This window comes from Bubalus bubalis, chromosome 5 (assembly GCF_019923935.1).
Source record: "Bubalus bubalis isolate 160015118507 breed Murrah chromosome 5, NDDB_SH_1, whole genome shotgun sequence".
In the NCBI taxonomy this organism is placed as follows: domain Eukaryota; kingdom Metazoa; phylum Chordata; class Mammalia; order Artiodactyla; family Bovidae; genus Bubalus; species Bubalus bubalis.
In genome coordinates, this window is record NC_059161.1 from 24,976,693 (window position 1) to 24,994,646 (window position 17,954).

General features: G+C 40.8%; 1 protein-coding gene across 5 annotated transcripts in view; it reads right to left on the reverse strand.

Annotated features, from left to right (window-relative positions):
• Nucleotides 1-17,954, reverse strand: part of RABGAP1L (RAB GTPase activating protein 1 like) — a 736,110-nt gene that overhangs the window by 154,370 nt on the left and 563,786 nt on the right. Inside the window, exon 1 of one of the 5 annotated variants that reach the window (XM_044942811.2) lies at nt 7,260-7,987. The exons of 3 other annotated variants lie outside the window; for them this stretch is intronic. In XM_044942811.2, the coding sequence (XP_044798746.1) occupies nt 7,260-7,427 (168 nt within the window). In that variant the 5' untranslated portion in view covers nt 7,428-7,987. Of the gene's footprint in view, nt 1-7,259; nt 7,988-17,954 lie in introns of those variants that run through there. One more of the 5 variants, XM_006060362.4, reaches the window with a different exon arrangement.

Genomic DNA, 17,954 nt, shown 5'->3' on the forward strand with positions numbered 1-17,954 from the left:
TGGGGCCCTGCCTTCCCCTTCAACAAAATGAATTGCATCTCTCTTCTTGGTCTCAAGCTCCAAGTACACTAGCCTTCTTTCTGGTTTGTTTGGGTTTTTTTTTTTTTTGTACACACTGAGTTCATTCCTAACTGAAGGCTACTGCCTGTTATCTCTGTCTGGAATATTCTTCTCCCTCATCTTCATTATGATAATAACTTTGTGATTTAGATATATATATATATCTATAATATATAAGCACAAATATAAGATTTGAGTTAGACCTTTTCTGAGCATTTAAATTCTTCCTCCTAGCCCATCAAGTCATTCTTCCATCCAGTCGTTTTCTAGTTTTTCATTTGCTTTCATCCTAAAGAAAGGGGACTTATCTGTCTTGTTCTTTACTGTATTCACAGTGATAAGACTAATGCCTAGATTATAGGAGGTACTCAACTAAAATTTACTGAATAACTGAATGAATCCTCCTTTCATCTCTCTTTCACTCTCTCTATATAATTTTTTCTCCCCTTTGCTTCTCTTTTAAATAGAAACATGTAAAATAAAATATTAATTCACACAGCAGGCATTTTCACAGAGGACTAGGTTGGCCCAAGTTTAGATTCGTAAACTAGTAATCAGAAAATAGAGCCAGGCTAACAGTGCCAAGGGAAAAAACAAGCTTCAGTACACCTCAGACTTATTTCCTCCCTCATAGATACTGAAAGATGGTGGCAATAAGTAGTGGAGAGAATATTTAGCAGGATAAAGTGCTATCAACTCACCTTAACTGGGAAAGGCAGTTACTGGAAACAAATTCAGCCCAAAAGTGGGCCTCTTCAACTGAAATATCAACTGCTGAATTATCGAGAAAGCATCCACCTACCAGTTATACCAGACATACCACATCCTATTTCACCTGTAACACCGGTTCTGATGATTATCTCTTTGGTAACTGTTGGGAAAATTCAAGACAGACTGCTTGTAGAGTTTGTAGGGAAACAGGACTGGTAGCTTTCTTCATCATTCAAAACCTCTAAGCGCACCTTTTCTATTGACAGTACAACTAACCTCTAGTTACCTACAGATGACCAAAATGGTGTGGAACAGTCTATCGCCTGCAGGCAGCATGGTCACCTAATTTTCTAATACTGCCCAAGGCCTAGTTTCAAGTCCAGCTTCTGAGATGATACAAAAGAAGAAAGATACAACCCAACTCAGATGAAGTCTCTGGAAACCAGAATTCAGAGTTCTCTGTGACTGCCCTTTTCAAGACACCACTGGTGTTAGCGAAGCTCCAGATTGCCTGAAAGTGTGAGTTGCTCATTTGTGTCCGACTCTTTGCAACCCCATGGACTATAGCTCGCCAGGCTACTCTGTCCATGGGATTCTCCAGGCAAGATACTGGAGAAGATACTGGTAGCCATCCCCTTCTCCAGGGGCTTTTCCTGACCCAGGGATTGAACCCATGTCTCCTGCATTATAGGCAGATTCTTTATCATCTGAGCCACCAGGGAAGCTTACTTTAAGCATACCCACTATTAAAAAGTCAAAAGATTATCAGATGCAAATTAGAAAGGAGATGCAGGACTTATTTTGAGAGACAAATTGATTTTTATATTTCGGCGGGGTATCAGATGTATTTTCACAACCCAGATAATCACGATGGTATGATCACTCACCGAGAGCCAGACATCCTGGAATGTGAAGTCAAGTGGGCCTCAGAATGCATCACTATGAACAAAGATAGTGGAGGTTATGGAATCCCAGTTGAGCTATTTCAAATCCTAAAGGATGATGCTGTGAAAGTGCTGCACTCAATATGCCAGCAAATCTAGAAAACTCAGCAGTGGCCAGAGGACTGGAAAAGGTCAGTTTTCATTCCAATCCCAAAGAAAGGCAATGCCAAAGAATGCTCAAACTACCACACAACTGCACTCATATCACATGCTAGTAAAGTAATGCTCAAAATTCTCCAAGCCAGGCTTCAGGAATACGTGAACTGTGAACTTCCAGATGTTCAAGCTGGTTTTAGAAAAGGCAGAGGAACCAGAGATCAAATTGCCAACATCCGCTGGATCATCGAAAAAGAAAGAGAGTTCCAGAAACACATCTGTTTCTGCTTTATTGACTATGCCAAAGCCTTTGACTGTGTGGATCACAATAAACTGTGGGAAATTCTGAAAGAGATGAGAATACCAGACCACCTGACCTGCCTCTTGAGATCTGTATGCAGGTCAGGAAGCAACAGTTAGAACTGGACATGGAACAACAGACTGGTTCCAAATAGGAAAAGGAGTACGTCAAGGCTGTATATTGTCACCCTGTTTATTTAACTTATATGCAGAGTACATCATGAGAAACGCTGGGCTGGAAGAAGAAAAAGCTGGAATCAAGGTTGCCAGGAGAAATATCAGTAACCTCAGATATGCAGATGACACCACCCTTATGGCAGAAAGTGAAGGGGAACTAAAAAGCCTCTTGATGAAGTGAAAGAGGAGAGTGAAAAAGTTGGCTTAAAGCTCAATATTCAGAAAACGAAGATCATGGCATCTGGTCCCATCACTTCATGGCAAATAGATGCGTAAACAGTGGAAACAGTGTCAGACTTTATTTTTGGGGGCTCCAAAGTCACTCCAGATGGTGATTGCAACCATGAATTGAAAGACGCTTACTTCTTGGAAGGAAAGTTATGACCAACCTAGATAGCATATTCAAAAGCACAGACATTACTTTGCCAACAAAGGTCCGGCTAGTCAAGGCTATGGTTTTTCCTGTGGTCATGTATGGATGTGAAAGTTGGACTGTGAAGAAAGCTGAGTGCCAAAGAATTGATGCTTTTCAACTGTGGTATTGAAGAAGACTCTTTAGAGTCCCTTGGACTGCAAGGAGATCCAACCAGTCCATTCTAAAGGAGATCAGTCCTGGGTGTTCACTGGAAGGACTGATGCTAAAGCTGAAACTCCAATACTTTGGCCACCTCATGCGAAGCTGACTCGTTGGAAAATACCCTGATGCTGGGAGGGATTGGGGGCAGGAGGAGAAGGGGACGACAGAGGATGAGATGGCTGGATGGCATCACCGACTCAATGCACATGAGTCTGAGTGAACTCCGGGAGTTGGTGATGGACAGGGAGGCCTGGCGTGCTTGGATTCATGGGGTCACAAAGGAGTCGGATACAACTGTGCAACTGAACTGAACTGATCAGAAGTATACGTGGGCTTCAGCCCATGGGATTGCAAAGAGTTGGACACTACCAAATGAATGAAAAACAATCTTTATTTGTTTATCTGGCTGTGCTGGGTCTTAGCTGTGGCATGCAGCATCTTCAATCTTCATTGTGGCATGTGGCATCTTTAGCTGTGGCATGGGAGATCTAGTTCCCTGAACACCCAGGACCCCTGCATTGGGATCATGGAGTCTGAGCCAGTGGACCATCAGCGAAGTCCCAACATGGCAACCTTTATACTTGAGTCTTTAACTTCTTTTAAGAGTTACTGAGTTGGCCAAAAGGATTGTTTGGGTTTATGGAAAAACCTGGATGAACCTTTTGACCAATCCAATATAGTCTCTCTTCAGTGAGTAATCAATCCTTGCAGCAATCAACAACAGGTAAAAATGGGAGAAAAATGTTCTCATCTGCTTTTTCATTCTTTCCTTAAAATTAATGTTTTAAGGAAGTTTACAAATTAAAAAAAAACACAACTAGGTTACAGTTTGACAGCATTAGAAATCTGATCAAAATTAAACCTTAAATGGCTACTGGAGGGACAGCGGGAGCATTTGGCTATAGATGTATGTCAATCCTCGGCCTGAGAGTCCTCCAGTTTCACCATGCACAGGGCCCAGAGTAGCAGTACTGAAACTATAGCCAACACTGACATGTTATATAATGATCTGATAATCATTTCCCATGTCATATAAAAAAAGAAAAAAAAATCTAGGAGGACAGGAAGATTTTGAACATGAGTAAAAGCTTCTCTCTTCTTTCTCCAAATTTCACACACTTACAGAGGAGTATGAACTCTGGCTGTGTGCCACTGTTAATACCATTTTGGGAGTGTTTTTCCCACTGAAAAATTCAGTGCAAGAGTATCACATTTTCAAGTGATTAAAAAAACAAGAGAGAGAGAGAAGAAGGCAGGGTGGGTGGTAATGAACAGTTCTAACATTTGAGTGTTAGCTCCAGATGCTTCTATTCCAAACCTCTCACTGTTCTCCAAAGACAAATCTTTCTTTAAAGGCCTCTATCAGCAGCAAAATCTAGATTTGCTTATTTTAGAGGATTATTGGGGGAAAAAAATGTACGCACAGTTCTCTTTCTCACCTTCACTATATTCACCACAAATGGCTTTTTCTCCTTGAGGCATAGAGTCTAACAGGATTTCCATTCCATTGAGCAAAGTTTCTGGAGGTCTGAGAATCATTTGGAAGTGAGGGCTTTAGAAGAGGACATTGCTTAGCTGGTATCTAGGATACCTGAATCCCTTGCTTTGGTATTTTAATTTCACCAAAGAAACGTATGCTTGGTGGGTCTACACACAGAATCTACGTCTTGTGGTAATATCTAAAGTGGAACACTGGTACTTGATTTATTAAAGGGAAATTATTCTTTACTAAGTGTACCTTTGAGGGACCATAAGCAAAAATTCCAAATGTGCTTGGTGTTCCTATAGTTTGATGGTCCCTCTGTGCCTCAGGGAACAAAATATAAGGCTCAGAGTTCAAATCCACAACACTGTCTTGGTAAATCTTCATTTAATTTGATCTGTTTCATTAATAAAAGTAACTGGCCTCATATGAAAAAAATACTACTTGGATCTTAAATGCAAAACAGGATTTGTAGTGTTCTTGCCTGGAGAATCCCAGGGACGGGGGAGCCTGGTGGGCTGCTGTCTATGGGATCGCACAGGTCGGACATGACTGAGCAACTTCACTTTCATTTTTCACTTTCATGCAATGGAGAAGGAAATGGGAACCCACTCCAGTGTTCTTGCCTGGAGAATCCCAGCGACAGGGGAGCCTGGTAGGCTGCCGTCTATGGGGTCGCACAGAGTCGGACACGACTGAAGCAACTTAGCAGCAGCAGCAGCAGCAGCAGCAGCCCCCTACATAGTCATATTGAAAACATGACTAAAAACCTAAACTTCAGTTCCTTCCCTCACTGGTAATGGAAAGATTACAACATTGCATGTGGCAGGATTCCTCTTAGGACCCCCCTGGGCAGATTAACCATAGATCCCATATCATTAGGCAGTCCAATAACACAAGGCTGAACAACTGGACATCCCCCTGGTATACACTAAACTTTGAGCAATAACCCATTGTATAGCTGATCCCAATTCATAGCCATATTGCTCATTAAAGGGCATGTGATGTGATTTCTCAGAATGTAGAGTACCCTAATTCTATCAACAATCTTTTAAGCTGTGTAACAAAGTCAGAGATTTCCAAATGGCCCTACAGATAACTCAGCATACACTTTTCACATAGACTGCAAGTGGCTCTATGACATGCAATGTTCCAGCCCAGAATAACATGAGGGCTGTACCTACTTGGGTACCTAATTTGGCAACCGAGCCAACTTTGTACAGTTCCAACATATAGATATCTATGAGCCCCCCACAGATGTGAACCTTGTGAAGATTACAGCTTTTACTGTTGACAATCATTCTACACTACAGGCAGTTTAAAGTCATCCCTGATGAAGATGTAGGTATGAGATATATTTCCTGTTATTGATTTTATGTTTCCCTTCAAAATGCTAAAAATGTAAATGCCAAAGAAAGGCAGTACCAGATCACTGTAAAGTTATCAGTGGAAGCCTATGAGACACAAAGTTAAGCAGTCTGTAAGGATATAGAAATGCATTAGATAAAAAACTGATTCCTTAAAGAGAAGCAGATCATTTGTTGAAATATATTTTAGCACTTCTCAGTGTCAAAGCTCCTAAAATGCTTTTTATTTCACTGTTTAAAAAAAAAATCCTTTTTAATAGAATCATGATTCTTCAGTTTTTTCCTTTATTAAGAAAAAAAAAAATGTGACTCAGGGAAACAAAATTCAAGTGAGCACTGATGACCTCACCTGGGCATTGAAACATATATTTTGAGCTCTTCTTTCTTAAATTACAAAGGAACTGTATTTCTCAAAAAATACCACCCCCTTCCCTATAATTGTATGCTGGTCACTGCATCCAACTTCACCTTGCAGTGATAAATAAGACTTTCTTCAGGGTGAGAAACCCCTTATGTGCACAGCTACCTAACATGTCTGTTATGACGATATAGGAGAGATCCTATTTATTTGCAAATAGATACATTAAGACTGAGTTAATATTTGTAAAGATAAGTATAAACAAAGATGAACTATACTAGAGGGAGATATGTGTGAGAGAGAGTTAAATTCAGTCAAGTCAATCTTGTACTTCTGAAAAGACTCAAATATGAGAGAACCAAATGAAGGAACAGTCTAGAATGGTATTAAACTCCATTGTTTAAAATAGACAGAACGAAATTATTCTTGCCCAATTACCAAATAATGGTATAGGACTACTGTAGACCAATTATATTATAGAACAGTTGCTAGGTATAGTTCTCAAACTGCTAAAAAGAACCCTGCACCAGTGATTGTGGGTATTTAATTTTAACCCTTGATAGGAAGTGAGGAAGAGTGATTTTTTTTTCTCTTCCTCAGGAAATTAAATTAAAAAAAAAAAACAAATCAGACTTCCCAGACTCAGCACAGACCCAACAGCCCTAAGCTGGTTCCAGATAAACAGTTCAAACATTCCAGGAGAGAAATCTGTAATTTCCTAATCAATGATTTTTAGGGAATAAAATTTCCTACTAAAACAATCAAACTGGACATCAAATAGAGAGGTTAGAAAGGAAACCACACATAGTCTAGATAAGTCACAATAATGTCTGTTGTAAAATTTAACCCTTTGGAAACATAAATAACAGAATGCCTCCACTAAGCACTTGGGTATCCTGCTTTATTGCTGAGCCTGGCCAGCCATAAGACCTTTTTGTTTTTTGCTGCCAGAGAGATAATGCCACTGATGTGGGCTCAGAGAGGAGAGCCATATCTCCTCCAGTCAATTAAGGAGTGGCGTGGACCAGGCTCGGACACAGCCCCAGGGCAGTGGCCACTCAGCACTTCCTTCCCGGTAGAGTGGGGAAGGAAATAGGAGACCACAAGCCTCTTCCGGGGATACAAGGAATTCTCACAGAGGGTGGCAGATTCTCTACAAATGAAGTTCAATGAAAAACAGTCTCACCGCCAGAAGCCGAGGCACAAACAGACGATGCCCCATCCCCAGAAGTTCCAGCACTCGACACGCATACTCATTCACCAGCTTGCTCCTCTCGTCGTGCATGTCCTGGGACTTTTTGACGGGAGCTGTGAGCTTAGCAGCTGGGGCTGGGCAGGGCACCCCTTCTTCCATGAGCAGTAAGTAGGTATCCAGAATGAGAAAGCGGGATCTCTTATCCACAATTTTGAGAACTGCGGTGGGAGGGGAGCCAGGCTTCGGTCTCCCCGGGAGCACGCACAAACCAGTCTGTGGTGGGAATTGCCAGCTAACGTCTCCACGAGAAAAACATTTTGGTTAAATTATCCACTGTGAGAGAGCCCCAGAGTAGACTGGAAATGAAATCAAATGCTGAGCTAAATTAAAAACAACAATAACAACAAAAAATGGCAAAAGCAATCAAACGCAAGAAAATGGCCAAGAGTGATGCAGGAGAGTTCACATACATGTGTAAAAATGGACAAGATGCTTAGAAGGGTCTAGCATGAGAGAGTGTGTGAGTGTGTGCTGTGCATATGTGTGTGTGAGACGGTGTGTGTGTGTGTGAGAGACAGAGAGAGAAAGAAGAGACAGCAGCAGCGGTAGCCAGGAAGCCAGGGCAGTTGTGAAGCTGCAAGGAGAAAAGGATGAGCTCATTGCAATCCTTGGTTCGTGACAAGCAGCGCTGCTGTTGCTGCTGCTGCTGCCTCTCGCTGTGAATCAGTAATGAAGGGGTAGGGAAGGAAGGGGAGGGAAGAGAAGGAGGTAGGTGAATGAGCATGCAGACTGTGTCTCGGGGGAGAATGCTGTAATAGGAAGCCAATGGCGAGCCGTTGGGCAGATGCACTTCCCCTCCCAGTCCACCTTCAATCAGTGTTAGGCTGACAGCTTATGCTGTTGAATCCTAAACCCACAGACAGATGAACTAGCTTCTCCCAACATGTGATGCTCACAGAAAAATCAGACAGCCTGCCGGCTAAAAGACTGACCTTTACTTATTCCTGCTTTCTAATAATGATGGATACCAGTCTGATTTTATACCACATATTTAAAGTGGGAGGCTCCAATCCTCGTTAGATCACTGAAATTTCTTATAGAGGCTTAGGGGAAGATGACAAAGTATGGACAGAAGAGCAAGGACCGAGCAGCCAAGAAATGACACACCCTCAAGTTGGAGTGTTTATGCAGTAATGACTTTTTGCAGTGCTAGGATATGCAAAAGTAACTCAGCATTCTGGGAAGCCTAGCTGTAACTAAAAGGGAGATTTAAAAAAAATTTTTTTTATCAAGGTATGGTTGATATAAAATATTATATAAGTTTCAGGTGTACAACACAGTGAAAATGAAGATTTTTATAAATATACAATATGATAAAGCATAACCTACATCATAATAAAAGCATACCTTTAAGGAACTATTAAAGTTGAGATTCTCAAAGTAGAAATAACTTTCCTAACCTAAAGACTTTGATAAACACTCAGTTAATAGTTCTAAACATTGTTTTAATATCTTCTGGTCTAGTCCTGCCTTGTAATAAGATAACTGAGAGTTATCCATAGTTTAAAATTTTACAATCTCAGTATTGCAGTTTTACATTAATTTCCTTGGTGTGAACGATCAGTTGTCAAAAAATCAAGGCAAAAGGACAAGATCCCCACTCAGTGTAGTTTCTTAACTTTATCCTAACAATTAACTAACACATACCCAGAATCTTGGTGCTAAATCTCTGGAGTTGGTCATGAATACCAGACCAGCTTCTCCATACAAAACTGTAGCATGGTACAGAGTAATGGGGCTCAGAGAGCCAGGGCAAGTTCCTTCTCAGTCTTAGTTTCTTAATCTGACAAATAAGAGTTATGGATCTCATTTATTGACACAAAACACGATCATCTCTGTGATCGTGATTACCAAAATACATTAATTACAGAACTGAAGATTAAGGGAAATGTTGCCTTAACAGAATATTGTTTCATTTCTTTTTCCAAAACTTCAGGAGAACATTAATTTGGTTAAACATGTAAAGTATTAATGAACAAAATATCTTAAATAAGATATGTATATATTGCTGTCAACCCTTCTATTTCTTCCAAAAATTATTTCTCAAAAAATATACAGATTATAATGTAAAATTATCAAAGCCATTAGAAAAAATATATATATATATATATTTCAGATCGCTAAGGATTTGGAGAAAATGTCTGATAGGTTACCCAGGATGGCAGTTGGTTCAGCCAGAAGGAGGAAAGAAGGAAGAGGCTATGGGCTTCTCATATCCCTAACTACCCCCCATCAAAACAAATACACCCCCACCTCCACACATAAGAAACAGCTCCATTTTTATCTTCTTTACATAGTGGAGTTCTGCATGAGCTTTTGTTTGAAAAGACTGTGTTACTGTGTGAAGAGCACTGCCTTAGTAGCTTCACATTTATTTTGACTTGAACAAGAAGGAAGAATTCAGTGACTCCTTAGCTTAAAGGATTTTTTTTTATTATCAACTTTTTTTTTTAAAGGATAGGGGAGTTGCTCCCATGTATGTGACTTGGTCTCAAAGAACACTAGCAAAAGCATTATTTTAAATTTATATAAACCAGAAACAAAAAATTTATTGTCCAAAAGAACTCTGGTAAAAAAGAAGTAAAAAAGTAATCAAAAGACTTTGGAACTCTAGGGTTTGGCTCTGATGCACACAAAAGAAGTTAAAAATATAGGTACTAAATATTAAGTGCAATAATTAAATATGATATTTTAATGAGCAAACCAGGTTACACTTCAAACACGTAGGTACATTTAACAAGATGCTGCGTAAAAGGCACAACAAACAGGTGGTAATATGTTTCAGTTTTCCCAATCTCTTCATCATTCTTCCCCTAATGTACCTATTATTCTTGAAGAGGGAAAAGGCGCAGTCAGCCTGGGGCTCTGGGTGACTCCTGTTGGGATGGCAGAAGTATTTACAGCAGGTCACACCTCCTCCAATCAGGCTGAGGAACTGGGGTTACACTGGGGCCCTACCAAAGGCACAGGGGATTAGAGGAAGGAGCCAGAGGACATGGGGCCAGGTCTAGCTGACTGCTCCTACTGGCCCCTGAAGCAAGATCCTGAACCAGAAGGTGCAGAACTGGCAACAGTGGTGGGTGGAGAAGGTGAAGCTCCTGGTCGGAACTAGGTCCTAGGGCTTCATTCCCCGGACAGGCCAGTAGAGAGTAAGGATGAAGATGAGGAGGGAGCTACAGCACTGAGTGACCACAACACTGCCATGGACCCAGAACATGGCAAAGTTGGTGGAAAGGGCAAAGGTGGTGATATCAAATGCCAGGTGGGAAGATGTGGTACAGAAGGCCCACCAAGCCTGGCAGGTGTCTGCTGTCTGCCAATGATCTCACTGTTTTCAGGTTGGTTGCCCCTTAAGAATAGGCTGTTGATCAGTATCAGGTAAAGTAATTATTGTACATTATCACTTGGTAAAAAGAAAGAATGTAACTAGTGATTTCTGAAGCCCTAGAAGAGTGAGTAATCTCAGTGAGCATTTCCCCTTATGCCTCCCCAACTCCCCAAGTAAACTATTTATCGCTCATCAGATTCAGCAATAAATACAGTAAACTTTTGAAAGACAAATTTTTGAGTTATATAGTAGGCCAAAAATGAAACTAATGATAGAAAAGCAACTCTTCTGCATTAACCAGTTAATAATACATGATTTCTCATATTTCCTTACACTACGAGATTTTTTAGAAAATTCTGCAAAGTAAGTTCAACAGCAAACTGAAGATAATATGGGAAATGTGGACAAGTCATCCTATGAGGTAGAGTGAGAGAGAGGTAAAGAGGGCCAGGCAGCGGTCCCAAAGCCATCGTCTAAAGAACAGCAGCCTCATGCTGGAGCGCTGGAAGCAGGTGCATGGTGGTGCCGTCCTAATTAGAGCTCTGGGCTTGAGTGCGCTTCCTGAGCCACTCCACTGACTGTGGCCATGTGCAGGACATAAATAGATTTCCATTGTAAAATGAAAAGCATACTTGACTTAATTTACGGAACTGTAATTAAGAACGCTGAGTGCACAGTTACTTCAGGGGTTCAGATCAGATCAGATCAGTAGCTCAGTCGTGTCCGACTCTTTGCGACCCCATGAACCGCAGCACGCCAGGCCTCCCTGTCCATCACCAACTCCCAGAGTTCACTGAGACTCACGTCCATCGAGTCAGTGATGCCATCCAGCCATCTCATCCTCTGTCGTCCCCTTCTCCTTCTGCCCCCAATCCCTCCCAGCATCAGGGGCTTTTCCAATGAGTCAACTCTTCGAATGAGGTGGCCAAAGGATTGGAGTTTCAGCTTTAGCATCATTCCTTCCAAAGAAATCCCAGGGCTGAGCTCCTTCAGAATGGACTGGTTGGATCTCCTTGCAGTCCAAGGGACTCTCAAGAGTCTTCTCCAACACTACAGTTCAAAAGCATCAATTCTTCGGCACTCAGCCTTCTTCACAGTCCAACTCTCACATCCATACATGACCACAGGAAAAACCATAGGCTTGACTAGACGAACCTTTGTTGGCAAAGTCATGTCTCTGCTTTTGAATATGCTATCTAGGTTGGTCATAACTTTCCTTCCAAGGAGTAAGCGTCTTGTAATTTCATGGCTGTAGTCACCATCTGTAGTGATTTTGGAGCCCAGAAAAATAAAGTCTGACACTGTTTCCACTGTTTCCCCATCTATTTCCCATGAAGTGGTGGGACCGGATGCCATGATCTTCGTTTTCTGAATGTTGAGCTTTAAGCCAACTTTTTCACTCTCCACTTTCACTTTCATCAAGAGGCTTTTGAGTTCCTCTTTACTTTCTGCCATAAGGGTGGTGTCATCCGCATATCTGAGGTTATTGATATTTCTCCCGGCAATCTTGATTCCCACTTGTGTTTCTTCCAGTCCAGCGTTTCTCATGATGTACTCTGCATATAAGCTAAATAAACAGGGTGACAATAAACAGGGTGACAGCCTTGACGAACTCCTTTTCCTATTTGGAACCAGTCTGTTGTTCCATGTCTGGTTCTAACTGTTGCTTCCTGACCTGCATACAAATTTCTCAAGAGGCAGATCAGGTGGTCTGGTATTCCCATCTCTTTCAGAATTTTCCACAGTTGATTGTGATCCACACAGTCAAAGGCTTTGGCATAGTCAATAAAGCAGAAATAGATGTTTTTCTGGAACTCTCTTGCTTTTTCGATGATCCAGCGGATGTTGGCAATTTGATCTCTGGTTCCTCTGCCTTTTCTAAAACCAGCTTGAACATCAGGAAGTTCACGGTTCACGTATTGCTGAAGCCTGGCTTGGAGAATTTTGAGCATTACTTTACTAGAGTGTGAGATGAGTGCAATTGTGTGGTTACAAAGGTGAAAAAAGGAAAACACTTCCCAATCTGCAGGAGCTTCAAATCAAGAAGGCATTCAAACACAAAGGAAAAGCAGGGTAAGAGGAGGAGGAACACACTGAGTGTGGTGATCTAGTCATGTCTCCATTGTCTGCAACAGATACAGACAGAACTGGGTTTAGACTCGTGGGATTGGCCTGGATCCAAATATAAGAGTAATGAGAATTAAACAGATCTCTAAGAGCAAAGCAGGGCATTGCTTATAAATATCATCCATTAGTCACATTTACTAACTGAATGACACGAGTGAGGTACTTACTACTCTCTGGGCCTCTGTGAAAAGGAAGTATCCCCTACCTAGTCAAGTCACTCTGAAAATTTAATAAGTTGATGTATAGAAAGGAATTATCTCCTAGTGCCTAACACAGGGTGGGCACCAAATAACCCTAGAATTTCTTTCATTCTTTCTAGAAAGTCAAGAAAAGAGGACAGCAAATGTAAAATGCATCGTCTTCACCTGGGTTAGAGTCTAGAAAGACAAAAGGCTCTGGATGTTTTAACAGACAGTTACCCAAATACTGATGAGAGATGCTCCTGTAAGACCAACTGCCTCTTTAGTTGAGATTTAGACGGCGAATAATAAGTAGCAAAAGAATCCATGCTCTCCTCAACTAGGACAGGTAAAACTTCAAAAACTCAATTCTCTATTTCTTTTTTGTCTTCTAGACTACTTTAAAAAGCTGAGGCCTCAACAGTTTGGCAAGTTCCTAAGATCCAACAAGAATGGATACTACCCACTCTAGTATTCTTGCCTGGAGAATTCCATGGACAGAGGAGCCTGGTGGTCTATAGTCCATGGGGTTGGGACGAGTCGGACACGACTGAGTGACTAACACTTTCATGTTTTTTGTTTTTTTTTTAAGATCCAACAAAAATAAATAAATAGTATCAAGTAGTATGGTATCTCGGAGAAGGCAATGGCACCCCAGTCCAGTACCCTTGCCTGGAAAATCCCATGGACAGAGGAGCCTGGTAGGCTGCAGTCCATGGGGTCGTGAAGAGTCGGACACGACTGAGCGACTTGACTTTGACTTTTCACTTTCATGCATTGGAGAAGGAAATGGCAACCCACTCCAGTGTTCTTGCTTGGAGAATCCCAGGGAGTGGGGAGCCTGGTGGGCTGCCGTCTGTGGGATCGCACAGAGTCGGACACGACTGAAGTGACTTAGCAGCAGCAGTATGGTATCTTGGAACTGTAAAAACCCCACAACTCACTCTGCCATTCAAGTCTTCGTTCTGTTTAGCACTGTTCCTCGTGCTTCTGGAGGTAGAAAGAACATCAGAGGCTGCTTCTGTCTTTATGGATTATTCAAGCTATTTGAAGAAAAGGCTAAAATGAAACGTAACGAGACCAAGTATACAACTTGGATCACAGGGAAATGAGTCTCTTTATCTTGTAGCTGGGACTCACACACTGAGGAATTAGAGTTCAAAATAAGAAAATACATAATTAACTAATATCATGGCTGGTATGGGTACTTCAGCTTACAAGATTATTGGAACTCAAAGAAGAAAAAAGATCCTTGTAAAATATTACAGACTTACCTAGTTTTCTAGGAATGTTTAGATTCTTGTGACATTTTAAGCATAGCTATCTTAAAGGAGTTTTTTTGTTTTGTTTTACTTTTTTAGTAGAAGAGAGAATTTTTCCCCACCAAAAGCAATTCAGTAATGTTCTGAATAGTCATGGCAGTATCACTATTACCTTGTTACCTACTCTTGTGATCAGATTTAAGAGAAGTCATAATTTATTAATGCAAGAACTTCTACAGTCTCTTTGGGAGTTGGTCATTTTGCTCTGTTTCCTTATCTTTGTTGGCAGTTAGCTCAAAAGACTGCCTATTTGTATTACTGGACCTTTATATTTGTTTAAAAAGGACCACTTATGGTAAGTGAGAAACCTGAAACTTCCAGGCACTCAGCTGGATCATGTATTTTATAATAATACAGGATACAGGATTTTTTTCCATGCGATGTTAGTGAAAATATCTAAACACAGTCAGTTTCCTTTTCTTCAAGCTAATTATCCTTGTTGATAACTGGGTCTCCTATGAGCTGGTTTCTGGACCATTCTAGACTGTTCACAGTCCTACCTCCTGCTCCAAGGAGATGATTTTGTTGGACAGTGTTTCTCAATAAAGTATTACCCACACTAATATACTTGATAACTCAAGAATCATGAAATAATGATTTTATGATTAACAGAATCATAAAATAATGCAATGTTTTTAGACCCTAGAAACATCAAAGTCTAACACACACGTCCATCCTACTGATGAAAAGACTGAGGTGGCAGGTAAGTGACTTGCTCACAATCTTAAAACATGCCTGAAGGACAGCCAGGAAGCCAGAGCCCCACTGCACTGCAGAGAACCTAGCATTTCCTGCTCTGTAACTTGCTCTCTTTCGGTAATGGAGCCCGTTAAAAAAAAACAAAAAACAAAAAACCTCTCAGAAGGAAGACTGTGCTCCACCATTTTAATGGAACTGGTCTGAAGCCTGGTCCTGCCATCTGATATGAATGAACCTAAGAGACTTAAATTTGAGTTGAGAGGAGGCTTCCAGAAGTCCGCCTTGATAATAGACACTTCTAAACACACACACTTGTGATAATAAAGCACATCTGCCTTCTAGTTTTGAACTGAGAAGCACTCTCTTCTTCAATCATACAGAGAAGCTACACCCTTGGGAGCTAGGCCACAGTGTCTACATAAAAGCAGCTTTTTTGAAGCCACGTTAGTGATGAGCTTGAAAATGGAAGCTAACTTGGTTCATTCATTCCCTCCTCTGGACAGTTTGTGTGAGGCTCATCTTTATTTTCAAATTGAAGCAGAAGGCATAAATGGTAGCAGAGGTCTGATTTTTTAAAAATTAATTATTTAATTAATAGGTTGGTGCAAATGTAATTGTGGTTTTGGGCCATGAATTTTAAGTCATTATAATAACCAGGCTCAAACACATCTTTATTAATCAAAATAGGTAGCATTACAATCAACACATTTTTGTCAGTAAGAAATAAGTTTGTTTATTCCTGTGGTGTAAGAATGCATCCTTTGGGATTCCGTGAACTCTTGGAAAACGTCTTCTGTCTCCTGCTGGTTGTGGAAGCCTCTTCCCTGTGAAGTTGTCAATATGCTTGAGTCAGCAAGAGGTCAGACGAATATGGTGGATGAGGCAAAACTTCCTAGCTCAATCCATTTATCTTTTAATAAACCAACCTCGTGTTGGTTGTGTGATATGCACTCGGGCATTGTCATGGAGAAGAATTGGGCCCTTTCTGTTGACCAATGCCAGCTGCAGACATTGTAGTGTTCAGTGCATCTCATTCATTTGCTGAGCACACTTCTCAGATGTAATGGTTTTGCCAGGATTCAGAAAGCTGAAGTGGATCAGACGGGCAGCAGATCACCAAACAGTGACCATGACCATTTTTTGGTAAAAGTTTGGCTTTAGGAAGTGCTTTGGAGCTTCTTCTCGGTTCAGCCACTGAGCTGGTCGTCACTGGTTGTCGTATACAATCCATTTTTTGTCACACCTCTCAGTCTCATTGAGAAATGGTTCACTGTTGTGTAGATTAAGAGAAGACAACAAAAACTATGATTTTTTTGATTTGTGGTCAGCTCATAAGGCACCCACTTATCAAGCTTTATCACCTTTTAATTTGCTTCAAATGCTGAATGACAGCAGAATGTTTGATGCTGAGTTCTTTGGCAACTTCTTGTGTATTAATAGTTGTAAGAGGATTAGCTTTGATGATTGCTCTCAATTAATCATTGTCAACTTCTGATGGCCGGCTACTACACTCCTCATCTTCAAGGCTCTCATCTCCTTTGCAAAACTTCTTAAAGCACCACTGCACTATACATTTGTTAGCAGTTTCTGGGCCAAATACATTGTTGATATTGCGAGTTGTCTCTGCTGCTTTATGACCCATTTTGAACTCAAATAAGAAAATCACTCAAATCTGCTTTTTGTCTAATATCATTTCTATAGTTTAAAATAAATACAAAACACACAGCAAATAATAAGTCATTAGCCAAAAAACACAAAGTGACAAATGCATGTTAAAATGATGTATAACATAACCACATTTAATTAAGAATGTACTTCAATATCAAATGGCAAATTTCAACAGTGTAAAAGCCATGATTACTTTTGCACCAACGTAATGATTTATCTCTGGCTGCACTGGGTCTTTGCCTCTGGCGCAGGTTTCCTCTAGTTGTGGTGAGTGGGGGCAACTCTCTAGTTGCAGTGCGTTCTCATTGCAGTGGCTTCTCTTGTTGTGGAGCACAGACTCTATGAGTGCGGGCCTCAGTAGTTGCCTCCTGTGGGTTCAGTAGTTGTGGCTCACAGACTGTTTCTCACGGTATGTGGGATCTTCCCAGACCAGGGATGCAATACGTGTCCCCTGCATCGGCAGGCAAGTTCTTAACCACTGGATCACCAGGAAAACCCCAAAGGTCTGTTTTTTTAATTTTAAATAGAGATTAAAATGATGACACATTGAATCTAGACTGTTCCTTGATGATCTCAAGCTAGACCGGCATTTTACTTTTTTTCTGTTTTGTCATTGTTGTTGAAAATAATGAGGTGCTATATTCATCTTGATAAGCTGTGAATTGCCTCTTCCTCCTTCTCATGGTCCGTCTCCAGTTTCTATTAAATTTTCTATCTCTGGAATCTTTGTGTTACATAGAATGCTAGGTGTAGTTTAACAGCTGTCACTGTGAAAAATAATATTTTCAGTGGAGGAGTTATATGGGTCAGCTCATGTATTAGCAAGTGAATTTGTTTCCACAAAATGAATATGTCAAGATGAGGACATTCAATTTTTTTTTTTTTGGAACAGCTAAGTCCATGTTCTGAAATCAGGATGCTAATAAACTACGCTAGTTCCCTCTTCCCTTCTTTCCACTCATGACTTTGAATGGATTCAGTAGAATTTCAGAAGTAGCAAGCTGGTGAGAGTGGAAGTGATTTTTTCCTTTACTTTCACTGAAGGTGACTGGCTTTCTCTCCACCTCCCTTGCGCATTCAGCCCTGTATACCTGAGTGTTGCCACAAGCTGTCTTGCAGGAATACGGTAACAAATGAACAAGTGTGTGAGGGTCTTTCCTGCTTGGTGGGCTCCTTCCCCTGCCTCACACACATATTTGTTTCAAGCAAATCCTAACAAAACAACTTACACATCACAAATTCTTGATAAACATTTAAGTGACTGAAAGTATAAATAATAATAGTTACCATTTATTTGGAGCCT